This window comes from Sarcophilus harrisii, chromosome 4, assembly GCF_902635505.1.
Source record: "Sarcophilus harrisii chromosome 4, mSarHar1.11, whole genome shotgun sequence".
Classification (NCBI taxonomy): domain Eukaryota; kingdom Metazoa; phylum Chordata; class Mammalia; order Dasyuromorphia; family Dasyuridae; genus Sarcophilus; species Sarcophilus harrisii.
This window is the reverse complement of record NC_045429.1, coordinates 327,948,459-327,976,279: the sequence shown is the minus strand read 5'-3', so window position 1 is coordinate 327,976,279 and position 27,821 is coordinate 327,948,459. Positions and strand designations below refer to the sequence as shown.

The window sequence follows — 27,821 nt, the reverse complement described above, 5'->3', positions numbered from 1 at the left end:
ATAATTTCCAAGATCTCTTACTAAAATTAATGATAAGGTTATCTGTATACGCTATGGTTAGGGTGATAATTGTTTTTATGGGCTGTTGTTTGTTTTTTAATGTAGAACTTCCAAAGTAGTGGTACAAAACATTTTATACCATAATAGAGGAAAAAAATAATAATTGATGTCTTGGAATATGAGAAGGATGGATCCAATTTATTTCCTGAATTCCATAGTGATTGATATAATGAACATATACTTTAGGCTTTCTAGAGAGTACCTCTGTGCTGTTCAATGTCAAAACAAAATTATTTGTGATTTCATTTGTTACCACTCCCATTGAAGTGTTGATAAGCTGTTAGGTTAAAAATCCATTGACATGTATTCTTTGACATTTTCTCTGACATAAAATGGGAACATTTTCTCTTAATATATATATGTTTTACAATAGCATGTTCATTAAAATTTTTAAAAATTCGATTTTATTTTCAGTTCTGAATTATTTTGCTCTTCCTCCAATGAGATGGTAAAAATTAAAATAAAATCCATTATTATAAGTAAAACCTATAATTATGAAAATAAATGCACATATTAGTCATGTCCAAAAATAGAGGAAAGAGAGAAGAGAGAATATGTTTTAATCTGCAGTCTCAGTCTGTTAGCTCTCTTTCTGGAGATGCATTGCAAGAGTACCTGGGAATTGTGTTTGGTCATTGTTTTGACCTGAGTTAACAAGTCTTTCAGTTGATTTTCTTTACAATGGAGCAGTTAATTGTTCTCCTGCTTGTGCTCACTTTGCATAAATTTATACAGGTTTTCATTTCATTTCTTTGAGCACAGTAATATTTTATCACATGCATATACCATATTCAGCCAATCCAAAAGTGATGGACATCTTCTTAATTTCCAATTTTTTTAGCACTACAAACTCAAAATTCAGACATGCTTACAGGATGACAAGTTATTACAAAATAAGAGCTACTCAGCCCTTGAACTTATTCTACCAGAGAGATCATTTTAATTTTTCTCTACCTCTCAGTCAGAAGGGTTTATCCTTATGGAGAAGCACAAGATAAAAATGTCTTTTTAGAAGTTTGTCATATAAATTTGCTTTTAGTTAAGCAGTTTTGTTTTTATTCTTTAGTTGCCCCACGTGTGGTACTTTCTATAACCATCTGATGGCTTATGTATGCCTCAGGCTCATGAAAAGCAGGAAAGTTTTTTTTTTGAGTCTGTTTTTCCTTTCCCCCCCCCAGCATTCAGTTTTCAAAACCAGATCAAAGCAGAAACAGAAAAACCTCATTACTGATATCAAATAAGCTTTCTAATTTTATTTCCCAATTAAGAGGAGACTTAAAAAGAAACTAATCAAGGACTGCTTCAAAGAGAAGAGAAACTTAAACCGAGAAGAAATGAGGAGTAAATGAGAATCTATTTCAGGGAGGTTGCTGCTCATGGCAAACCAGTTTTGCTGATTCTTCACATTGCTTTACTAACCTGCTTGCTAGTTTTATTTCCTAGTTTTACTAAGTTAACAATTAATGTCTTCACTGAGAGACATTGTTTAAAGGACCAAAATGTACCATGTGTTTAGGACTTAGTAACAATGTTTTACATTTTTCATAAATCCTTTAGCATTAAAGTGGTAATTTTGTTTGATAATAAACACTCAATGGTTTACCAAGCACTTTGCTTACAACAGTTCTAAGATATAGGTAGTATATATTATTTTACCTGTTTACAGATGAGGAGGAAAGGTAAAATGACTTCCTCATAGTTGTACAGCTTGTATCATCAGAGCTAGGCTTGAACTCAGGTCTCTGGTCTTAAATCCAATGATTTGTTCTATATTGCTCTCCCTGCTTTGCTACAATTTTGCCGATTTCTTCGAAATTAGATACTGTTGCTATCTTGGGCTTAAAAGATTCAAGCAGATAGATGCATAACATTCTTTTCAAGCAGATACATAGCATACTCTTTAATGTTTAAGTGCTGACTTTGGTAAGGAAGTCTGATTTATTTAGTGCAACTCTATTTTTATTTTTAAGATGTAGTTAAAAGATCCAACCTTTGTTAGTGATTTATTTTGTTACTTTAAATTACAAACTAATCCTAACCTAGTTTCTCAGTCTCCTTAGATCTCATGAAGTCTTGCATTTCTTCTCATCTATACGTAAAAGGGTGGCTATTCTCTCAATTTTGATACTTTTCTTAAGTGTTCTGTTTCAGAGATCAAAAACTGGCGTTCCTCAGTCTACCTGTTCAAAACTTATTTCTCCCTATGACTTCCTTCTCCTTCTTTGTCTTCATAACCTCTAGTTTCTCTACCCCTTAGTATTTTCTCAGTCTATTACCTGGGTTCTGACTTTACTTTCCTCCCTTCCCAATCTCAAGTCTATAGTTAGCAAGTTCAGTTCTACATTGCTCTCTACTCAAATCCCTCATCACCTTGTATTTTGCCCAATTGTCTTGTTACACTTTAACCCTGGATAACTGCTGCTATCCATCTCCTTTCATCCTCTCATGCTCCATAATGGAAGTAGTCACGTGATTAGCCAACTGGCTTCACCTCACATTTATGTTATCTAACCTCAATTGGACCCTTAAGTCAGTCTTTTTATCCTTACCTAATTGATTATCCCCCTTGCAGAGACTGTTGTAAACATCTTTTCTCCTCAAGTGTCCCACTCTTCCCTTCTCCCTCAGCCTTTAGCAGAAGGCCTCATTTTATAATGTAGGGAGAAAATTGAGCCATTCAGTCTGAGCCCCATCTTCCTTTTTCTTCATCTTACATCTCCTTTCATCACTATCAGATGAAGAGGTGACCTTTCTCACTAAGGTCAACATCTCTACTTATTGTTTTTCATCCCATTCCCTCCCAAGTCTTCTAGCAGATTGCCCCATTATTATCAATTATCCTCCCATCTTTAACCTCTCCTTTTCTACTTGTTTCTTCCCAGTTATTTTTAGACATGCTTAAAATTCACTAGAATTCACCATTCCCATTAACTGTTGTACTATACTTCCCTTTATTTCTCAGCTACACCCTTTTAAAAAGCTATCTATACTTGTTGCCTCCATATTCTCTATGTTCCCTCAAATTGCTCTCTGCAATTTGACTTTAAATCTCCTCTAACTGGAACTGAGCTTTCCAGAATTATCAGTGCTCTCTTAATTGACACATTTAATGGATTTTTCTTAAACTTCATTCTTCTTGAACTCTCTGTATCATTTGATACAGTTGACCATTCCTCTCTTTCTAAATACTCTTTTCCCTAGGTCAGGGTTTTTCTTTTAATTGATGTGTCTTGGTTCAGCTTTTTGTAGAATTTTACATCATGCCTGCTCTGTGTACCTCAAGGCTCAGTCTTTGGCAAATTTTTCTTCCCTCTTTACTTTCTCACTTGGTAACCTCAGCTTCCATGGGTTTAAAGATGATATTTATATCTAGCCTCAGTCTCTTTCTCTTGAATCCTAGTCATGCATCAGCAGCTATCTTTTGGACCTTTCCATCTGAATATAGACATCTCAAACTTAAAATCTCTGAACCAGGACTCATCTTTCTCTGTGAACTTGTCTCTCTCTTCCAAACTTCTGTGTTTATATCCAAGTTCATACCTTTTTTATTGTCCTCTGCTCCTTATACCCTATAGTCAAATCATATTTCAGGTCTTGACATATTTACCTCAATATCATCTCTTTCATCTGTTCCTTTTATCACTATTCACACAGCCATCATCTAGGTTTAGGCCCTTATCACCTTTCCTGGACATTGCAGTGATCTCCTCATTGATCTCCTTGCCTCAAATCTTTCCTCATTCCAATCCTTCTGACACAGAACTAATAAATTGATATTCTATAACATAGGTCTGATCATATCTTTGTCCTCTTGCCCAATAAAAATTTCTTTGTCTTTTGAAGGCCTTCATACCCTGGCCCCTATAATTTGTAACAAATCTTTTAATTTTAGAGATTGTTATCAGAAATGTCTGTTGTTTACATTTTGAACTAGATGTAGATGGTTCATTACTCAATCTTTGTAGTGAGGCTCACTCTTTCTCTCATCTACTATTTGATTTTTCTGAGATGTCTGAAAAGTTCCATTCTGAACTTCCTTGATGCTTTTTCCTGTGTGTTAAGCTTTCTTCTAGTAGAGAGTATGAAGAAATAAGAGGAGAAAGCACTTGCCTTTGAACCACTTCAACCTTTGGTTATTTCCTGAGTTTGTTAATATAGAGCTTATAACTTTTAATTTGACTTTAATAATAATAATAGCTAACAGTTATAGTACCTACTGTGTTAAGCACTAAGTGATTTACATACAATTATTATCTCATTTGATCCTTACAACAATCCTGGGAGATAGGTGCTATTATTTCCATTTTATACATGAAGAAAATGAGGCAAGCAGGTTAAGTGATTTACCTAGGTTCACAAAGCTAATAAATTTTTGTGTAAGGTCAGAGTTGAACTTGGATCCTCCCAATTCTAGGCCCTTTGCTCTCTTCACTACCTATCTGCTCCACTTAGCTGTTCACTAGTTTCTTCCCCATAGACCATTATATCATACAAATTTGTTGACAATTTTCAGTCAGTGCTTAGATAAGGTTCTTAACCATGGTAGAATGACCTATAAGCAACAGCCATTTTTACTTTGATGTTGATAGGTGAACAGCATTTATGGTTTTTGTTTCCTTTCTGGCAATACTACACCTTCATCACCCTTCAAAAATTTTTTCCTCAATAAGCTCTTGATAACTGAAGACTTACCTAATAAGCTAGAAGAATCAGATAGGACATAGGCAAAATTTTTAAAATTCTTTGCCACAAAGTAGTGGGCTTTTGTTTTTCATTAAACCTCTGTGGCAAATCCTAAAAATCTTTGCATTTTGCAAAAGAGTAAAGGAGATCGTTTTATACATATTGTTGACTTGTGCAAACACGTGGAGCCTGCTGTATTGTATTAATGGTCCTGCATACTCAACAGTATGTGGACTGAGATTCTGGAATACTCCATTATATGCCATGTGATTTGCCATCTGGACAGCCCCTTATAAATACCATTTCATTTGCCATTCTTGGGACTGTATTTCTAATAGGATTACAAATGTAAGTATCATACCTCCTGAGTAAATTGGTTTGCCAGAAAGATTTCCCTATGCCTAAAAATAGAATCAAAAGTATATTAAAGATTAGGGTTTATTTTCACTAAATTGTCCTAAAAGTCTGATTTGTAGTCAAACAGATAAATTAATGTTTCTTAGGAGAGAAACAGAGGCATAACTTGCTTATTTTTGTTCCTTGGTCTTAGGCTATGATCTAAAACTGATGTATATTTTAGATATTGATGCCATTTTTTAAAAAAATACAATGCTACTTATTACAGTGGTGATCATGTTGACACTTGGGAAGACCGTCAAGAAAATAGGAAATATGCATTAAAAACTTCAGCCCAGAGCTTGAAACAGGATATTTACTTTGCTTACAAAAGGTGTTTTGTATAAAACAAAAAAATCATCAAAGTCCTTTTCCATGGAAAGTATTATTAATGTATTTGAGCTTTTACATTTTCTTTCTCTTTTATGGATTTAACCAAGCAGTCAATAAGTAGTTATTGAATACTATGTTTTATAGTCTTTACTCTCAAAAAATTTTAAATTTATAATGAAGTGACATGAGATAACAGTGGACCTCCTTGTGAGTACTGTTTCTACATAAAACAAATGAAAACCCCTACATGGCTTAGTAGTCATTAGGACCGACCAAAAATCCATCACCAGAAGCTGACCTTGTTGATGTTGAGTCTTTCAGATGGGAACTAGCTTGATCCATGAGCAATTTTACTGCCCAATGCTCTGGGATCCTGCCAGAAGCTTTTTCAGCTTTCTGTAGGTCCTATCACAGTTCATGCTTCATTTGGTCTCTAAGGGCCCATGTCACATCCATACTAAATGTAGGCTTCAGATGAAATTGGTGTGCCAGAAAAGTTTGAGGGGGAAATTGTGTGGTATCACAAAATCAGTATCAGAAAAGGGGTGAGGGGTTGTACTTGGGCAATCTAATTTTATCTTTCTGAGCATTATAGTTACCTCATATGTAAAATGGGGAGGATAATGAGCAAGATAATCTTTCAGAGTATGTGATGTGATTTATGGAGACAGTGGGAACTTGGTCAGGTCTTAAAGGTATGACTTTGCTAGTCAGAAGAAAGAAAGACATTTTAGGTGAAGGAGACGCAACAGGAGTCAAGCACTGAATGAGGACTGAACAGAGTACATTCATGCAACAGTGAAGTTACTAGCTGCCTGCACCAAGAGAAGAGTAAGACTTCAAATTGATTAGTTAGATTTTATAACTATTAGAGGAGTCTAGACTGGGTGCACTAAGAAACAGGGATCCATTATAAGTTTTAATGTCCTTTAAGACAGTGTCATACTAAAAACCATTACATTGAATTCCCAATCCCTATATTTATGCTCACCTGCATTTTTGATTTCCTTCACAAGCTAATTGTACAATATTTCAGAGTCTGATTCTTTTTGTACAGCAAAATAACGGTTTGGTCATGTATACTTATTGTGTATCTAATTTATATTTTAATATATTTAACATCTACTGGTTATCCTGCCATCTGGGGGAGGGGATGGAGGGTAAGAGGTGAAAAATTGGAACAAGAGGTTTGGCAATTGTTAATGTTGTAAAGTTACCCATGCATATAACCTGTAAATAAAAGGCTATTAAATAAAAATTAAAAAAAAAAGAGGAAAAAAAAAGACAGTGTCATAATGAAAGTGATATATAAGGAAGAAAAGAAATGCTGACAGATGTGTGCTAAATGGATTAGTGGGAGGAAGGATTGAAGTCAGGAGGACCAATGGAAAAGTTGGTGTAGTCACTTAGACATGAGGTGAAGAGAATGGAGAGGAAAAATCAAGAGTTTTGGTGACTGACTCAATAGAACAGATTAAGGAGAAATGAGTCCAGTATTTTGAAAATTGTTATTAACAGAAATAGGAAAATTGGTATGGGGCAAGTGGCTATGCAAGCCAAGTCAATTTAAGTATTATAATAAAGCAAACTTTCATATTGAAAATATGAGGAGAATAGGGAATACTGCAGTGGGAATTAAGATTTACAAAGCCCTTTGTATACATTATCTCCTTTGATACACAAACATCTATCTGAAAAGTCCCTATTTTTCAAATGAAGAAATTGAAACTCAGGTTAAATTACTAATCCATGGTACCACAAAAGGCAGAGGCAGGGTTTGAACCTAGGTCTCTCTTAGCACAGTGCTTTTTAATTGTGCTGCCCTTAGTAGAAAAGTCAGGGATTTTGTGTGTCTTCTGAAATGTCAATATTGTGAAAATGCAGTCTCTTCTGAAAATGAACAGTCTCTTCTTATTCGGTAAGACAGAAGTTGATGATTAAGAATTGAATACTCTCCTGGTACTCTGACCAGTTTTTCTATTTCTTCTACTCCAGTGATATCCATCTCCACCTTCTTTTTAACATCCATTCATTGGACTGATCATACTTAACCTTAGACAGTACCTTAACTATCTTAGATTATTATTAATTTACATACTTTAGACATTACAATTATTTGCCATATGTCCATTTCCAAAATCTACAACTCTGAAATTTCTTTCTGATCACAGTCCCCTGTCCTGCTTTTCCTTCTAGTTCTTTATTTTTTATCATATTCTCTAGTCCCTCTCTCCCCTGTTCTCTCAGTTCCAGATTGTGATGTCTATATGGTGGTAGAATATGAAACTCCCTGGAAGGAAAGAAACAAGCATTTATCAAGCAAAAACCTACTGCACACCAGGCTCTGTGCTAAGTGCTTTATAGATATCTCATTTGATCTTAACAACAACTCTGGAAGGCAATTGCTTTTATGATCCCCATTTTACAGATGAAGAATCTGAGATGGACAGCAGTTGGAATTAAATGACTTGATCAGGATCATACAGCTAGTAAATGTCCAAGTCCAGTGGTGGGTGCACTAAGAACCACCTCACTGGGAGGAACCCCAGAGGTCATTTGGTTAAGCTCTCAAGCAAACCCAGTCCCTACATTTTACAGATGAAACTGAGGCCCCAAAAAGTTGAGACTTGTCTGAGTTCACATAGATCATAAACCTCAGAACCAGAACCAGAAGCTGGTTCCAGAATCAGCACTTTTTTCACTGGATTGTATTGTCTCTCTTCTCTTCTGGCTTCCTTTTCTTTTGTTTAATTAAAACTTTTTTTTAATAATAGCTTTTTATTTTCAAAATACATGCAAAGATGGTTTTCAACATTCACTCTTGCAAAACCTTGTCTTCCAAGTTTTTCTCCCTCCCCCCCCCAGCCAGCAAGTAATCCATTATATGTTAAACATGTGCACTACTTCTATACCTGTTTCCACATTTATCATACTACACAAGAAAAATCACATCAAAAAGGGGGAAAATGAAAGAAAAAAGCAAGCAAACAACAATAAAATGACGAAAATATTATGTTGTGATCCACATTTAGTCTTCACAATCCTTTTTCTGGATGTAGCTGACTCTACATTATAAGTCTGTTGGTGAGCAGCTAGATGGTGCAGTGGATAAAGCACCAGTCCTGAAGTCAGGAGGATCTAAGTTCAAATCTAGCCTCAGATACTCAACATTTCCTAGCTGTGTGACCCTGGGCAAGTCATTTAACCCCAATTGCCTCAGCCAAAAAAAAAAAAAAGAAGAAGAAGAAAAAGGCTATCGGAATTGCTCTGAATCACTTCATTGATGAAAAGAGCCAAGTCCATCAGAGTTGATCGTCATATAATCTTGCTGTTGCCATGTACAGTGTTCTCTTAGTTCTACTCACTTTACTTAGCATCAGTTCATGTAGGTCTCTCCAAGCCTCTCTGAAATCATCCTGCTGGTCATTTCTTACAGAACAATAATATTCCATAGCATTCATATACTATAATTTATTCAGCCATTCTCCAATTGATGGGCATCCATCAGTTTCTTGCCACTACAAAAAGAGCTGCTACCAACATTTTTGCACATGTGGGTCCTTTTCCCTTTTTTTATGATCTCTTTGAAATACAGACCCAGTAGAGACACTGCTGGATCAAAGGGTATGCAGAGTTTGATAGCCCTTTGGACATAGTTCCAAATTGTTCTCTAGAATGGTTGAATCAGTTCACAACTCCACCAACAATGTATTAGTATCCCAGTTTTCCCACATCCCTTCCCAACATTTATCATTATCTTTTCCTGTCATCTTAGTCTAGCTTCCTTTTCTTTCCCTTCACCTTCCAGCCAGTCATGCCTCCAGATCTTACCTTCTATTCTCAAAGATCTTGTCTTGTCTTACTGATGTTCCAATCCTTCCAAGTATCTAACCATGAAGCAGCTTTATATTTGTCTTCCCTGTTGCATTTCTAAGCCACCCAGCACCTAGGAAGTTGTGAGATTTTGCTAATTACAAATTCACAGTCTGAACTGGGTAATACTTGCATGGTAATCTTTGTTTTTGTTGGTATTTTCCTATTCCAGTCCTTGTAGCAGCTTTTACAAACCAGTTCTCCAGTGCCTAATTCCATCTATAAATCTGTTTCTAGTAGCTGATCTTGCCTCTTATTTTACTGAGAAGATTCAGGCCATTTATTTTTCTCCTTCTGTACTTCAAAATCGTTACTTTCCTGTTACTGGTTTTCTTCTCCTCTTTTTCAGACTCAAAAGATTGTAGCTCCTTGCCAAAGTTTATACTTCCATTTAACAGTCTTGATTTCCTTCTCAGTGCCTTGAGGACCTTGCTCCATTGATCAATCTTTCCTGATGGTATTCTCTACTTGCTACCTCCACTTACTCAATTCCTTGAAATTTGGCTTTATCCTCACTGAAACTACACCAGTAATTTGCAAAATCTAGGGTTGGATTAGAGACTTCTAAGATGGACAGCTGGGTGGCATAGTGGATAGAGAGAACATTAGGCTTAGAATCAGGAAGATAATCCTGATGAGTTCAGATTTGGCCTCAAACATTTTTCCTAACTATGAGACCCTGAGCAAATCACTTAGCCCTTTTTGTGTCAGTTTGCTTTTTCCATCTGTGGAGAAGGAAATGGCAACCCACTCTATTTCTTTGCCAAAAAACCCTAAAAGAAGTCATGCAGGGTTAGACATGACTGAACTACACCAAAATCCTTTCCAATTCTAAAGTTCTATTTCTGTTGATCATCCCATTTTCCTCCCCTTGATACTTAAGACACTGACTGCTCTCTATTGTTTCTTCTCTTACTTGTCAGACAGTATTTTTCAGTCTCTTGTTATGTCATTGCCTTTTTTTTTTGCCTATGTTACAAGGTTTTGTTTCCAAACTATCCTCACCTTTCTATACATTCTGATTTAGTGATCTCGTTCACTTCCATGACTTCAGTTATCCCCTTTATGTTGATGATTCTCCAATCTGTATAATCAGAACTTTGGTCTATTTCTGTCTTCTAGATGTCTCCACTTGGATGTTATATTGACACTTACCTGACACTTCATGCTCAGTGAAGCTACATTTTAACTCGTCATCTTTCTTCACTAAACCTATCTCACCTGCCAATTTCTCTATTTCTTTTAATGGGACCATTATCTTTCCAGTCATCCAAGTTTGAAATGTCAGTCGTCTTTGATTCTTCCCAGGCCTTTAAACTCATGTCCAATTAGGTTCTAAATCCTGTCTATTCTGCTTTTACAATATCTCTTGCGATCATTCCTTCCTTTCTACCAAGACTCTCACTAGGCCATCCAACTTTCTGCTGGACTTTATAGCCCCATAACTGGTCTCCTTGCTTCCAGTATTTCACACCTATAGAGACCAAGAGTAAACAAACTAAGGCCATTAAGCCTATTTTAAAATTTAAATTAAATTAAAAGTTAAAAAGCTTTCTGGAGATTTAAAAACAGGCCTGATTCAGCTCTTAAGTAGTAGTAGTTTGCTGACCCCTACTCTAGATAATCTTTCCCACAGCTGCTATAATAATCTTCCTAAAACACATTTTGACCATGAAACTCTTCTGGATCCTTAACTCATTGTCAAATAAAATACAGACTCCTTAGGCTGTTACTAAGACATAATGTCTTCTAGCCATTTTTCATCTTACTTCCTTTTTATGTTCATTTGTGTAAACCTAAGTAGTCTATTAACTGTTCTTCATTCTCCTGCCTTCATGCCTTTCACAGAATCACAGAACTTAAAAGTTGGAGGAGATCCTAGTGGCCCACCCCATACACAAAAGAATCCCCCTGTAGCATACTCCACAAGTATTATTTGTATAAACTGTGCTTGGACTTCATTCTTGACTTATTTCAGGTATAATCTCCATGGCACCTTCACTGATTCGCTCTAGTTGAAAGTTCTCTTAATTACTTCATGTTTTCTTAGTGTTCTTTATTAGATTACTCATTTGTTCCAAAACATTCTTTGTTTCATGCATGCTTGTATAGTAGCTCATCTATTAGATTCTTAGTTCCTTGAGGCCCTTGCCAGTAGGGAGTGGATTATTTTTCATTTTTTTATTTTTGACATGTAACACAATGCCTTAGTATATATTTTGTTAGTTCTATGATCTCCATGATAGGAGTACTTTTTCCAAACTATAGATTACAGCCCATCCTTGCCACTCTGTACCACTCTGATACCTCACTGTAGTATGCAGGTAATTTCAATGTTATTAAAAGCCTATTCCCAGAATAGTGCTACTTATGGTAGTTTCTGCTGTGTTGAAAATGCTTCAATACTGCTTCTGGTTATAGATTTTGTCTGCCTTTCAAGTGCTAACATTGATTAAGTATGTAGTACTGACTAATAGATTATACTTCGTAATGAATTCTTTGGTCATGGCAACCCAAGAAGTATATTGAGTTGAATTAGAGTTTAGATGGGTCCTCATCACCTCACTATGATAAATTTTCTATTCCTCTCTCAAATGGATTTTATTATTCCATTGTATATGGAAAAGGAGCAGAGTTATGAAATAGAATTCATGTTATCTGTAAAGTCCTTCAGTATGTTGAAAGTCAGTTTGATCTTCTGGAAATGGTCAAATATGCATTTCAACCCATTTCTAATAAAAAGCATTTAAGTTGATTTAGCAACATGTGGTTCTTCCCTTACCTTCCCCCCAGTTTCTTCCTTTATTCTGTTTCATAGGAGCACATATGACTGTACACTGTCTTTAGATATTTTGACTTGAAACTTAGTTATCTTTTGAAAATACCATTTCTTGATTGCATATATTCCTTTTATCATTGTTTTTCTTCCCATTCTTTTAATTCACATTCTGTCAATAATTCATAGCCTATTTGAGAAAAAAGAAGGATAAACACCTTCTCGTTTTCTGCTCAGAGGAAAGAGGCTTTAACTCCATATAGGAAAGCCCCTTTCTGAGATTTATTCCTTGGGCCTCCTAAGAGGTAAGCAGGATTTTCTAAGAAAAGAGATAAACTTTCATAGCTCCCACTTATCACTTATCTCTGCTTAACCTCAGTTGTCAACACCTATCCACTCTTAGAAAAGGCCAAGGGATAGAAAACCTGCCTTTGCTTAGGGGTAAAGATAAAGGAAATTGAAAATTATAGGATCTAAGAATTGGAAGGAATCTCAGGAATTATCTAGCTTGTCCCATTTCTGTCCCCGAATATCTTCAACCACATCCAAACAAGTGATCATCTAGCTTTCCTTTGGAGACCTCTGAATGAAGGGGAATCTACTGCTTCCCAAGTCATTTCATCCCATCTTACACTTGGATAGCTCCACTTGCTAAAAAGTTGTATTTTTGTTTTCAGATATTAAGCCTAAATCTGCCTTTTTGAAACTTTTTCTCTTGTTGCCAATTCTGCCTTCTGTGATCATGCAAAACAAGTTTAATCCCTTTTTCATGTAATGTACCTTTTCTATGCTTGAAGACAGCTATCTTGTCTTTTCTTCATTGTCTCTCCTCTAATCTAAATATCTCCATTTGCTTCCTTGTAGTGTCTCCCTTTACTGTCTCATTCAATCTGTTCAAGACACATTCTCACTTATTTATGGGTTTTAAAAAAAAATATGAAAATTATACCTAATCACAGTGTGCTTACCAAAACCTGAACAGAGCCGAAGTTAGCAAAACCATTACCTCTCTTGGTCAGTACCTTTTCCTATTTTGATGCAGTCTAAGATAGCATTAGCTTTTTCAGGTGCCATGTTATACCATTTACCCACTATCTTATATCTTTTTTAACAGGGATTTTTTCAAAGACAGAAATCTTTCTGTGTCTCCTTCTGCTAAATCTTATCCATTTGTTCATTCTTCTAATGAATTTTGTTTCCAGGAAGAAACAACAGTGTTCTGAAAAACTATGGTGGTTTTACCTTTGATCCTACATTTGAAATGGAAAGGAAGCTAGAGGTAATGGAGTCCAACTTTCTTATTTTACGAATGAGGAAAGTAAGGCTCATCTGTACCTAAAGAGAGAACTGTGGGACCAAGTATGGATCACAACATAATAATTTCACTTCTTTTGTAGTTGTTTGCTTACATTTTGTTTTCTTTCTCATTTTTTCCCCTTTTGATCTAATTTTTCTTGTTCAATTTGGGAATTGTGGAAATATGTATAGAAGAATTGTTCATGTTTAATATGTATTGGATTACTTGCCATCTAGGGGAGAGGGTGGGGGTGAAGACAGGGAGAAAAAAATTTGGAACACAAGGTTTTGCAAGAGTGAAAGTTGAAAATTATCTATGCATGTTTTGAAAATTAAAAAAAAACTTTTATTTTAAAAAAAAATAAGGTTCAGTGAAGTTATTTGTTTCAGGTTCTCCCTATTAATATCAGCTACTATTCAGAAAACTTCTCTAACTGATTTGAAGACTGATTCCATCATTAAATTAATTGCTGAATGAAGTAGATTGTACTATGTGCAAAAGTTATGGCCAGACTCCATTGTGAAGGACATCATGGAGATTAACTGTAGGATTCTTTTTATGGTTTGAATCTTAGTTTTTAGGGAGCAGAAGTATTCTTTGATGATATCCCTGATGAACCTGGATTCTGGTTTCTTCGGTAATGGAACCAGTCTATTGTAGGCCATTCTGATTTTTCTTGGCTCCTTTGGTTTAGAGATGTCCGGGGACTTAGCACCCTAAGCCTAGTTAGTTGCTTTACTAGGTCCCTATGGTTTCCTGCACTGTTCAAGCAGTTGACTTAACTTCTTTGTAATAGAAAATTTATAATTATCTTAAGAGCAAATTTAGGGCTACTGTTGTTCATCAAGTTGGACTACTTGGAAGTCTCTCCTTAGGCAATCCTTTTAATGTGGTTAAATGTAGAGAAAGTTGAGCATTCACAATGTACTCTTATAAAAAGTGTCTTAATAACCTGGAGTTCTGTAAAAAGACCAAGTTTCTATCTTCTCTCATCTCAAACTGTGTATATTTAACAAGCAAGTTGAGACAGGATTTTTCTCCTTCAATTACACAGTTGATTGATTCAAGTCTGTACAAGGAAAATTAAACTAGCTTCTTAGTTTTTTTGTGCCTTTGTGGGCCTAGGAGTTAATCTGGCATTCATATTGATGATACATAAAATAGAGCAAGAGTCCCATTACTGTTTCTTCTTTCATAGTTACTGGATCTCTAATATTTATAGTGGCACAAAAATATTTCTGTTGGATATCCAAAGCAGATTGGAAATAATTATGGACAGAATTTTGCTGTGTCTTTGATGACTATATACTCAATTTTGAAAATTTGTGGAGTAGATAAGCTTATCTTTTGACTATTCATACTTCCCAAATTAAAAGTAGTCATCACATACCCTTTGCATTTTTGAATTTGATTATCGTTCCTCATTAATTCATACTCTGTGCTACATCACTTTACCTAGTATAACAATATTTTAATATCTTAATCTTGATCCTTTATAGCCATTATATTTTTATGAATCTCTTATGAACGTGATTTCATTTAAATAATTTAATAGTGCTTAGTCTTACATTCCAAAAATCAATATGAATGAGGAATTAAGGGTGGGGAGTTATTTCATCACCTAATAACTGCAGAATTTAAGCTTAGTAACTTCTCTAGGAATCTTGGGACTGCTGAAAAAGGATTAATATCCCCTGACTAAGAAAACTTAATTGTATAGGAGTGGACTGACTAAGCAGATATACCTTTGTGTTCACAAAATTGAATTATATATTTATTACTTCAGAAGATCATTTATTTAATCAGGGTTAATATTTCATTCTTAAATGTATATTATAGTTTTTTACCCCTTGATAGATGACATGAGTTGCTGTGGGGAAAAAAAGTTCTTGGGTGCTGAGTTTTTCTGAATATAGCCAAGTTGGTCCTTAGTCTTTGATTCATCAGTCCCATACTCTAAGTCTTTCCAGCTTCATAGAGGACTTAGACTTGAGACAAAGAATCCAATTATGAAGTCATTGCAGTTATCCAGGTGAGGGCCTAAACCTAGATAGAAGTAGTTGTATGATTAGTGCTAAGGGGTAAGGTAGAAGAAATGATGTAGAAATAGTAAGATTTGAAAACTGATTGAATATGGGGAGTGAGGAGCAAAGTACAATAGAAAAAGTGAAAACTTGGATAACTAAAAAGATAGTGACACTCTTAACAGAACTAAGGAAATTTGGGAAAGAGATGAGTTTGCAAGAAAAGATGGTGAGTCTTGTTTAGAAATGTTGTATTTGAGATACCTATCGAACTTCCAGATGAAAATGTCTAAAAAGCGTGTGCTGATGTTAAATGGGAACTTATGAGAGAGAATGGGGGTGAATATAGAAATCATCTCTAAAGCCATGTAAGCAGCAAGGACAGAACCAATAGATAGAAATTGAAGATTAGTAAGATATGAGAGTGAATCACTGGAAGAATTGAGAGGGGATGATATCAAAGACATGTAGAGGAGTTGACCTAGAGAGTGGGGGAGGGGGGGAAATGATATCAAAGGTTAGTGAGATGAAGAGAAAGGGCAAGGGCAGCACACCATAAATGGCTCTGTTTTCTAATTATATTATGAGTCAAGGACCTCAGTTGAGAGCATTCAGGGAGGGAAGGTGAGAGAGGCTTGTGGAGATGTTTGAAACTGCTCCAGTTAAGAGATTAAGATTAAATTAATTAATTAAATTAAAATTAAAAGAAGGATTACCTTAAAGTGAAACCCCCTTTGAAATTAAATAATGATCCAGTTGGGTACTTCATTCTGCAGTATATAGGAATGGAGATGAGTGGTGGGAGTACTCCATAGTTGATGTCCTGTCACCATACATACCTTAATAACAAGGGAACAAGAGATTAGAACTATAGAGTAGTATGTGATTGAACTGGAAATGGCAGGACAATTATTTCTAACAGTGAACTAATTGGATATAAGGTAAGTAAGGAGATAAGAGAGCACTTAGCTGACCTTGATGAATTCAGATGCCTGACCCAGATTGATTTTATATATATATATATATATATATATATATATATATATATATATATGTTCTCAGGTCCCAAGAGAATTGAAGTATATGTTTGCTGAACCATTGTCCCTGAGAGCTGAAAGATTATAAGAATTGGGGAGGTACCACAAGATTAAGAAGGACAAATATTGTCCTAATTTTTATTTTATTTTATTTTTTCTGAGACAATTGGGGTTAAGTGATTTGCCCAGGTTCATACAGCTAGGAAGTATAAATGTCTAAGCCCAAATTTGAACTCAGGTCCTTCTAACTACAGGGCTGTGCTCTATCCACTGTACCACTTAGCTGCCCTCTAATTTTTAAAAGGGTAAGAGAACAGAGACTACAAACTATAGACCAGTGATTTCTGGGAAAATTCTAGATTGGATCATTTAGAAGATGGCTGCCACATATATATCAGGAAGCAGCAACTCTAAAATAGTATTCTTGGCTTTATCAAGAACAGATCATTGCCAGTGGGCAAACCAGGTTAAACCAAAATGAGGGCAGACCAGATCTGTACATAATTTGCTCATAAAGCATTGCTGAATTTATTAAGATAAAATTCAAAAGAAAAATTCTGAAGCGTTGCATTTAATGACAAAAGAGTCACTGTCACAAGTATAAAATGCAGAAGGTATGATTAACACTTTTCTGAGAAGGATTGGGAATTTTTAATGGATTGCAAACTCAATGTGAATTATTAATGTAATGTAGCAGCCAAAAAAGCAAATGTAATCTTTGCATCAAGAAGGGCATGTCTTTCAGGAATCGAGAGGTGATAATCTCACTCTGCTCTTATCTACATGATTGTGCTCAGTTCTGGAAACCACAGATAAAGAGCACTGACAAACTGGATTGTCCAGAGAAGGGCAATCAGAATGGTAAAAAGTCTTAAGGCCATGACAGGTTTGTAGATCAGTTAAAGAAATTTGGGAATGTTTAGCCTGGAGAAGAAAAGACTTGTGGTAGACATGGTAGCTGTCCTCCAGCATTTGAGGAACTCTGTGTGTGTGTGTGTGTGTGTGTGTGTGTGTACACAAATTGAAGCTTGGTATGAGGAAAAACTTTCTAGCAATTAAAGTCTCAAAAATATGATGGAATCCCTGAAAAGGTACTGAGTGCCTCTTCCTTAGAGATTTTTGAGCAGAGACTGAAAGACTTCTTAGTTATGTTATAGAAAGGATCATTCATTCAATATACATTCTGTAAGACACTGAACTACTAGAGGTACAAAGACTAAAACACAGTTTCTCACCATAAGGAACTCATATTTCACTGGAGGAGAAGCTATATAAAGAATTATATATAAATATAATAAAGAATTAAGTTGGCCATTGGAGGTCCCTTCCAGTTCTCCAACTCTTTGATTCTTTGAACCAGTTTACTAAGTGCTTGAAATTCTAAAGAAAGGATAGTATAGCCAGATAGACCTGGTTGCCTAGGAAAGTACTGAGAAATAGCTGGATTTTAGGTCACCATCAGAACAAAGAATGGCTTTAAAGGGAAGAAGGCATATAGGACAAATGGGTTTAGAAGAAATTCAATAAGGAGAACAATAGGAAACTGATTGGAATAATTTTACATGGTAACAAGGTTAAGAGTATAACAATTACTATGTGTAGGTAAAGCAGAGTAAGTTGGGGAGTTAAGCAGATGGAGGAACTAAGAAGTTGAATATTTAAGGGAACATCAGTACATACCCTAGGATAAGGTTAAGGTTTAGAGAGAGACTGTGGTCCAGGAAGTGCACTTAATGAGAAGGAAAGAAATCTTCAGGGTTAGAGTCAATACAAATCTTCTCACATCAAATCCAGCAATATTTTTTTTTTACCGTATTCTACTTCTTGTGTTAGTTTTGTTGTATTTCATCTTATTTTAAGAGATACTTAAAATTGTTGCTCTAGAATCTAAAAAGTAAAAACTCAGTACTTTACTTTCTTTATCTATTCTGTTCTCTAGAGCAGAATATAGTGCCTCCTCTGGTCTATTCCCCAAAGTGGCACTCATGGATTGTGTCCCCATAAAAGTAGGGCCCATGAGCTACCACTAGGTACCACTTCCTAATTCTTCAGGTCAGGAGAACAGTGATAGTGAAAATATATGTGGCTAGGGCAACACATAACTACAGAAATTCAGGCTTTGATGCTTTTACTCTCCTAGTAGAATCCTTACAAAGCTTCTTGTTAGATGTGATATTTCTCAGGTCAAGTAGCTCAAAATGGAGCATGGCGCTAGTAGTAAAGATGGGAAGAAAGAAATCTTTTACTCCCATTCCTGTTGCCATTCCCTCCCCCCCCCAACCTGCCCAGTTTCCTCTTAGGGTCCTGGTTCTTCTTTCACTGCTAGTTGACAAGTTGATATCAATCAATGAAACAATTCCCAAATTAAATTGTAGAATAATAGAGATTCATCCCAGTTCTATTTTGATAAGCACATAGTTAACTGTGTGCCTAGCAATATATTTTACAATATATTATGGATTATATAGAAGTATTTTATTTATCCTCCATTCTGGAAAATCTCATGGTGTGATTAAAGTTTGTTTTTTCTTTTTTTTAAATAACTTTTTATTGACAGAACCCATGACAGGGTAATTTTTTACAGCATTATCCCTTGCACTCACTTCTGTTGTGATTTTCCTCTCCCTCCCTCCACCCCCTCCCCCAGATGGCAAGCATAAAGTTTGTTTTTTCATAAAAATAAAGAAAACATAAGATTAAAAAATCAAGCCCCTAGAAGTCTTTGTGGGAAGGGAAATTCAATAAAATTTTATAGAGGTGAAAATTATGGAACACCTTGAAGGATGGGAAGGATTTGGATAAGTAGAGGAAGAGTTGGTGTGTATTTAAAGTGTAGGACAAATAATATGCCCAAAAGCATAAGAGGCCTTTTTAGAGATTACGAGGACCAATGTGTCTTTAGTAGAGTTTAAATAAGCACTAATAGCTAATTGTGTGCCTAGCAATATTAAATCATTAGATATTAGGGAATGATTCAAAATAAGGTTGGATAAGACCAAGTTTCTAAGGTCTTGAAAGTGAGAAGACTTTGGATTTGATGAGAAATAAGAAGTCATTTTAAGTGATTAAAAACAATATTATTTTTAAATAGTATTTTATTATTCCAAATACATGTAAAAAAGTTTCCAACATTTTTGTAAAACTTCATATTCTAAATTTTTCTTCCTCCCTTATTTCCCCCTTCCCCACGATAATAAGTAAGCAATCTGATGTAGGTTAAATATGTACAGTCCTCTTAAACATATTTTCACATTTGTCATGTTATGCAAGAACAATCATACCAAAAGGGAAATAATGATGAGAAAGGTACAAATAAACAAAAATGTGAAAATACTATGCTTTGATCTACATTCAGTCTCCTTCCAATCTCTCTGGATGAAGATGGTATTTTCCATCCCAAGTCCGTTGGAACTGCTTTAAATAATCACCACATTGTTGAGAAGAGCCAAGTCCATCATAATTGATCATCACATAATCTTGTTGTTACTCTGTACAATGTTCCTTAGTTCATCTTAACCTCACTCAGCATCAGTTCATATAAGTCTTTCTAGGTAAAGCAATTTTTTTTAATAATGGCTTTTTATTTTCAAAATATTCAAAGGTAGTTTTCAACATTCACTTTTGCAGAACCTTGTGTTCCAAATTTTTCTCCCTCTCTTCCCCCCCTGTAGACAACAAGAAAACCAATATGTGTTAAATATGTGCGATTCTTGTATACATATTTCCACATTTATCATGTAAAACAGTAGTTTTTTAAAAGAATGTTAATTCTAAATTTAAACATCAAATAACATGAGCATTTCCATATTCATAATAGAGCAGAGAAGGGAGAATTATACTTGAAACTGTGTGTGTCTATTACATACGGTTTAAAAAAGCAATATTTTGGGAAGATTCCTAAAAAGATATTGAGGTTGAATTAGATATTCAAGAAGTAGCCAAGAAGATAAGCTGTCACACTGATATAAAGTGTTGACGACTGTCGGCAAGAAAGAAAATGATAGGATTTAGTACACATTCTATCTATGTATAAAATAATAGAAAGTTGTTTCTGAATCATCAGTAAATAAAGGTCTATAAGCTCATGAGAGACAAAACATAAGAAAGTAATAAAAACTGCAGTCTTCAGATTCCTATATACGAACATAATGTATGAGTAAGAAGCAAAATGAACCAGAGTTCCTAAAGCAAGAAAACAAATTTAACCTTCTGAATGGTGACAAAGATTTAGTGAGATGAAAACCATGACTAAAATATAGTTCTCTCTGATTATACTTCATTCAAAAGAAAAAGATAGGATGTAGCATTGCTTGTTAAGATTTTATTATATGAGGAAAGTTATGAATTAGAATGGGTAAGCATGATCGAGTATGTGGATTATCATTGCAGTGTACTACAGACCACCTAGACAGAAAGAGGAAGTGGGTAGAAGTTCAGGAAAGAAATCTCACATGCTGAGACATCAGAGAACATTTGCTAGGGGATTTTTTATGCCAGGATCAGAGCAGCTAATTTTTAGAGTTTATTTATTGTGTGATATATTAGTGATCAACACCAATTATTCTCACCCAGCTCACATTAGGATTCTTTGTTCAGTCTTATTTACTTTTGCTGTTATATGGTTGTAGCTAGTGTATACTTTGTATTTTGGGATTTTTTGTTTTTGTTTTTGTTTTGTTTGCTTTGCCTTATTTCTTAAAGGTTTTTCCTAATGCTTATGAGTTTTAATTGCATTGTAATATCCCATTGTATTTCTCTAAACACAGTTAATTTGTTTGACATTCAGATTGCTATCACTTTTTTTTTGCACTTCCAAATAGTACTAATCTGAACATTTTAAACAGATAGTTCTTTTTGTTTTGATAGCATTTTCAATATTAGCTACTAATTTCTTATCACCTTAATAATAATGTCATCCAGCAAGGAAGAAGAACTTTGGAACTTTGAGTGGAAGTGACTAGTCCAACTGTGAAGCAGATAGCTTAGATTTGAGAAAGTAGATTTCAGAGGATTTAGAGAATATCTAGATAGGAATCTGACTAAGTTTCTTCATGGAAAATTAGTCCAGAAAGTATTTCCAAATTGATTAATTAAATTTCATTGGTTTCCTGTTGGCTCCAGAATATTACAAAAATTCTCCAGTGTAATATTTAAAGCCCCTTTTCATCTGGTTTTCAGTCTGACTACACTGTGCCTCCCATGTTCTTTATGTTCCAGCCAAACTGGCCTACTTGCTATTCCCTATATGTGGTATTTCATCTCTCTGTTCCATGGAATTCTCTCTCTTCTCACCTATATTCTGAAAACCCTCAACTTCCTTTAAAGATGAGCTCAAGTGTTGCCTCCTGTAAAAGGCCTTTCTTGATTTCCCTGTTTGCTAGTGTTTCCTTGAGTGTTACTTTGTATTGATTTTATATTGACTGTGTACATGTTGTCTCCTCACTCCCCCTCCCCAGTAGAATGGAAATTCCTTGATTGATTTCATTTTCGCTTTTTTGTGTCTTCAAGTTCTAACCCATATTAAGCAATGTTTGTTTAATTGAATCGGAAAGGTCTCAAAAATGAAATTACAAAAATATCAAGATAAATATTTCTAGTGGATAAAAAAGGGAGGGAATTTTTAAAGAGATTGATGCAGACACAGGAGAATTTATTAACGTAAGTAACATTTATAGAAGATGGAACAAGGCCAGGTTGCAATAAAGGCAGTGTCAGAGAATGAAAATTGAATAAATTGAGGCTGCCAAGAAGAGTGGAGATCAGAGTAAGTTTTCAAAGCTATTCTGGGAGGGAAACGGCATCCAAGAAAGGATAGAACCACTGTTCCAAGGTGATGGAATGTGGGGCAATGGGATCACCAAGAGGAGGTAAAGCTGATCAGTTTTATTTTGCTTCTATTTTCACTGCCAAGGAGAATTACCGTTGGATGAGAAATGATATAAAATCCCCTTGACAATTGAATCTCCATCAAGAATCCTGGAAGAATTGGCATGTGTAATTCTTGAGCCACTGTCACTAATGTTTGAAAGATCGTGGAGAGCAGGATCAAACAGTGGCATCCCTTTATTATTTGAAGGACTGGAAGGGGGACTAGACTATATATGCTTGGTTGAGGAATTCTGAATTGGTACAGAATGGCCTAGATGCCATATGAGAGCCTTCTGCACTTTGAGAATCACCACGCAATATGGTGGGGAGGAATAGAGGCTCATAAGCACAGTTCAATTCCTAGTAAAAATTCTAGAGTAAATTGCTAAAGACATGGTAAGTGAGCATCTAGAAAAAGAAGTGGTGATCCAGTATCATGGTTTCTTCAAGAAAAGGTCATGATGATCTCACCTTCTTACCTAAGAAATCAAGAGAATCCTCTAGTATTTGTTTACCTGGAATTTTGCAAAGATTTAGTAATTCTTTCATTCTGTTCTTGTGAAAAAGATACCAGTGATGACAGGTGGATTTAACACTGCATGATGGATGTAAGATCCATAAGAGTCTTGACAGGTTAGAACATTTGGCTAAAGTGAATAAGATGATGTTTAATAGAGATAAATAGAGTAGAGTTTTATACTTGGGTAAAACAGAGATTAGTCAGCTACTCCTTTCACAAGGATCTGGGATTTGGGTGGGAGTTTTATAACTTCATGAGCCAATATATGTGGGGAAGTCAAGAAAGTTCATACAATCTTGGGCCTCATGAAAAGTCATAGTGTCCAGAATAATGGTAGAACTAATAGCAAATGACAAGCATTGTCAGTGACACTCATTATTATGCCTGATAGCTTTCTCCCCTGAGGTTTCTCCCATAAAGATGACTGTTAAACAAAGGAGGTAAACTGTTTGCTAACTATACCTACTTGGCTGCTATTAGTTCCTCTGACCAGTGTCAAGTATGCCCTTGTATCCTCTTAAGTTCTTTTGTATTTAAAGTGTCTCATCTCTTCGGCTGGACTGTAAATTTCTCATATCCATAGGTTTTTTCATGACACCTCCTCCCTGACACATCTAGGATTTTGCACATAGTGTCTATCTGCATGCCCAATTTTCATCATGAGTGTATGATTTCACTGTGTCCTGACTGTAGACTTGTGCTTTCTACAAGTCTCAACAATGTTGAATTGCTATTCTCTCAATCTTCCTTCCCCATCCCTTACTTTCCATTGCTGTTTTGTGCATTAGGTCCAGCTGGGGAAACTCGTAACCTAATGGATCAGTGGGGGAAGAGAAAGGGAAGGCCAGAATAAACAGAGAAGAGCATTACTGGTTAAAGAGAGTGCTGTGACTTGACTGTCATCCTGTCTTATTGAGTGATCTAAAGGGGTGTTAGTGACAGGTGAGGCAGAAATTTTTGGCATATCATTAGTTGTTTTTTAAACTTAGTCTTACTAGTATAGGAACCTAAAGAAGAAAATGAACACACTATCTGAAGTAGGAGTAGGAATAGAAAAGCCCCCTCCAGATAAATAGGGTGTTCTTCATTTGACTTCCCCCTTTGGAGTAACAAGAAATGTGTTCCCCATTGTCCTCATCTAAATGCACCCTGTGGGCCCAGTTTTTTTCAGTGGCTTCAGAGAGTTTTTGATAGTTTGCACCTAGAGGTCTGACAGAACAGAGCTTTCTGTATGAGTCATCGTGGTCCCAAACTGGTTATTTTTTTTTTTTCTTAATCTATATTACTATTTGCCTTGTCTTACAGTGGTTTGAGCCCAGCCAATGACAGTGGAGCCAAAAAGAAGAAAAAGAAACAGAAAAAGAAGAAAGAGAAAAACAATGAAACTTTGGATTCTGCCCAGGACCAGCCTGTGAAGGTAAAGGACCTATTTCCCAAGGCCCAGAGCCTTTCTCAGCTAAGAGTGCTGTAAGGGAAATATTGGTTCTCACTTGCTTTTAAAAAAAAAAAAAAAATCCTATTTCTAAGGTTAGAAAAGTACTTCCTTCCCAATTACCCTTTGACATAGGTAGTACAAATATCATCCTCATTTTATACATAATACAGGTAGCAGTTAAATAACTTCCCACTGATCATACAGCTAGCAGGTAATCTAGACAAGATTTGAACTTATATTTTTTTATGCCAAGTCTAGGGCTTTATTCAACCACACATCTCTTCAAGATAGAAAAGTTATATGTCTATGATTTCCCAGACCCATCTTGTGAAAGGACTTGTGAGTTCTCTGAAGTAGCCCTTGTGGAGGAGTCCCTGGTGCTGAGGTGTCTGACCTGGTGTCTGGGTGAAAACTGACTTTTCTGTTTTTAAACAGTGGTAAGTCCCCAAACCTGAGGCTCCAGGGTCTACTCACTGTCACTGAAAAAAAAAAAAAGCACTCATTGTATGATTGCTTATCATGCTATCCTAGATGCTGTTGATAAGTTTCTATATAGTTGTGGTCCTTGCTTCCCAGAGCAAGATAGATGGAAGCATTGGCTATGACAGTAAAGTTGGGAGATTCATGTTTGTAAATGGATAGGCCAGAAATTATTCATCTAAATGAGTCATCTTAGGTGGCTATGTGCTTATCCGAGGGGTTCTACTAACACTAAGGACATTTGATTAGTGTTCTGTTGAAATCCGTAGCAGAGCCAGTTTTTGAGCCATTGAGGAAATCTTCTGACTACCTACTACTAGAGTATACCTTATTTTGGACTCCAAACAGTAATTGCCTAGTTTATTTATAAAACCTGGCCCTTGAATGATTTTTAAAAAATTATTTCTAATATTAACTTTGCTTGCAAAGGATAACACTTTGTCATTATTGGAGGTAATCAAAGCGATATGCTTTAGTCCCTGACAACAATCCAGAAAAAAAGAGTTTAAAAACTCATCCTTTAATTGAAATTTCTCTCTCCAAAGTTGTCATTGTTCTCTTAATTGCCAAATCTGATTGACCTTATTTCAATCCTCATCCTTTTCAACTTCTCTTGATGTGTCTTGGTTTCTACGTCTGCACCTTTGCTGAGTCTTCATCCATAACCTACTGCTTAATTGTGGGTTTGTGCCATGGTTCCTGTTTTTGCTCTATACCAGTTCTTCCATTGAGCTAATCCCATTAGATTCATATACTATATGTAGATGATTCTCAAGTGGCACAGTGAATAGAGCCCTGAGTTTGGAGTCAAGAAGATTCCTTTTCTTGAATTTAAATTTGGCTTAAAATACTTAGTAGCTATATGACCCTGAACAAGTTAGTTAACCCTTTTCTGCCTCAGTTTCCTCATCTGTAAAATGAGCTGGAGAAGGAAATGTCAGGTTTCCAGTTTCTTTGCCATAAAAATTCACAAGGAATCATGAAGAGTCAGACACCATTGAAAAACAACTGAACTGAAGATGACTCATCCAGCCCCAGCCTCTCTCCTGGGCTCTAATCATGTACCTTGGCTCCCCCATTTCAAACTAGATATCCCAAAGTCATTTCTAATCCATCCATACCTCCTGGACTCACTATCTCCCTTTGACTCTGTCAAGAGTGGTACATCCTACGTTCACTACCTTAGTCATAGTATTATAGATTTAGAGCAAGAAGGAACTTTCAAGGCTATCCAGTTCTCCTCTCCCCATTTTATGAATGAGGAAACAAAGGCACAGAGTGGTTAAGTGACATTCATGGTCACACAGGTAATGACAGAAAGAAAATTTTAACCCGGGTCCTCTGCCATCTCTTGTGGCTTCTACACCACAGTGTTTCTTAGATCTTGCCCCTTATCTCTGCTCAAATTGTCAGCACTCTTAAGTTCAAACCTCATTGTTTATTGTTTATGCTGCTGCAATAATCCCCTAATTGTTCTCCTTGCTTCAAATCTGTACCATCTCTTATATATCCTCCATATAGTTGTCATAATGATGTGCCCCTCATACTCAATAAACTCCAATGCCCCTTTATTACCTCTATGACCAAAAACACCACAGTCTAGCCAAATTGGCCTTGCTTTTTAACTATGACATTGCATCTCTTCCCCCTAGACCTAGACTTTTTTTCCTTATCCTTTAGAATCCCTGATTTTGTTCCAGATTCAACTCAAGCACCATCTTCTGCATAATGCTTCTCCTGATAAATTACCTTGTATATATGTATTTATATAGCAGAAAGAGAAACAGAGAATGACAGACAGGCAGACAGACACTGACTGGTTTGTCTTTGTACACCTCAGGTCCAGTATCCTTGACACACAGTGGGCACTTAATAAATGCATGTTAATTGATTCATTTATTATAAATTAATGATAAATATTCATATCATTTAATAATGGATTCATAACACTCCAGTATTCTAGAAATACTGTTTAGGCTACATGACATAACATCCATCTCAAGAGCCCCTATAAAATGTGATGAAGCCATATTGTTCATTGTTTCTTTTCTAGAGAGAGCTACTGCCTTACTTTCAATTTCTTTTTCCAAGTCCCCCAAGGGAAAATGCTAGGATTTAAATTGAAGCCTTCCTGGGATCAAAATAGAAACTTTATACCACACACTATAAGATTTGAAATCAGATATTTTAAAGGATTTTTTAAATATAAAGGAACTGACTGCAAATCCTACAGTCCCTGACTTACCACCAGTGCTTTAGTTCATCATCCCACATCTGCCACTAGGAACTCTTTTGCGATAATTTTTAAGCTCTTGTTCTTAATAGAGTTAATATGACAATAGTATATTTTTCTCATAGCCCAGCTTTTTCTTTCTCAGGTGAACTCTTTACCAGTGGAGAGAATCCAAGAAATACAGAAAGCCATTGAGCTGTTTTCAGTAGGTCAAGGACCTGCCAAAACGATGGAAGAAGCCAGCAAGCGTAGTTACCAGTTTTGGGACACCCAGCCTGTACCTAAGCTTGGTATGTGTTTCTTTCCTTTGTCTTAGACACAGAATTTGTCTTAACTGCACCAGAGAGGACTTGGAACATTACTGAAAAGGTGGTTTTTCTTCATGGTCATATTTCCTTATAACCCTATGAGTCTGGTGACCTTGGGTGGCTCAGTGGATAGAGCGCTGGGCCTGGAGTCAGCAAGACCTGAGTTCAAATTCAGCCTCAGATATTTACTAGCTGTGGAATCCTGGACAACTCGATTAACCATTGTTAATGATTCACTTTCTTCAGCTGTTAAATAGGGGGTGGGGGTGGGTGGTGGGTGGTTATAAAATGTCTACCTCACAGGATTGTTGTGAATATCAAATAGATAATAATTGTAAAGTGCTTAGCATAATGCCTAACACTATAAAAATGTTAGCTGCTATTATTGTTTTTAATGTTGTTAATAGTGTTATTTTTAAAAATAAAAATATCTTTTACTGATAGAATATTGAAGAATAATTCAAAATAAGATTAGGTAAGTAGAATGGTGTCTAGGTT

The 27,821-nt window shown here is 35.7% G+C and overlaps 1 protein-coding gene across 1 annotated transcript in view; it reads left to right on the top strand.

The window, feature by feature from the left end:
- NMT1 (N-myristoyltransferase 1) overlaps positions 1–27,821 on the top strand; it is a 55,215-nt gene that overhangs the window by 3,102 nt on the left and 24,292 nt on the right. Inside the window, exons 2-3 of the mRNA XM_031965991.1 lie at positions 24,173–24,284; positions 27,161–27,305. Of these exons, the coding sequence (XP_031821851.1) occupies positions 24,173–24,284; positions 27,161–27,305 (257 nt within the window). The remainder of the gene's footprint in view (positions 1–24,172; positions 24,285–27,160; positions 27,306–27,821) is intronic.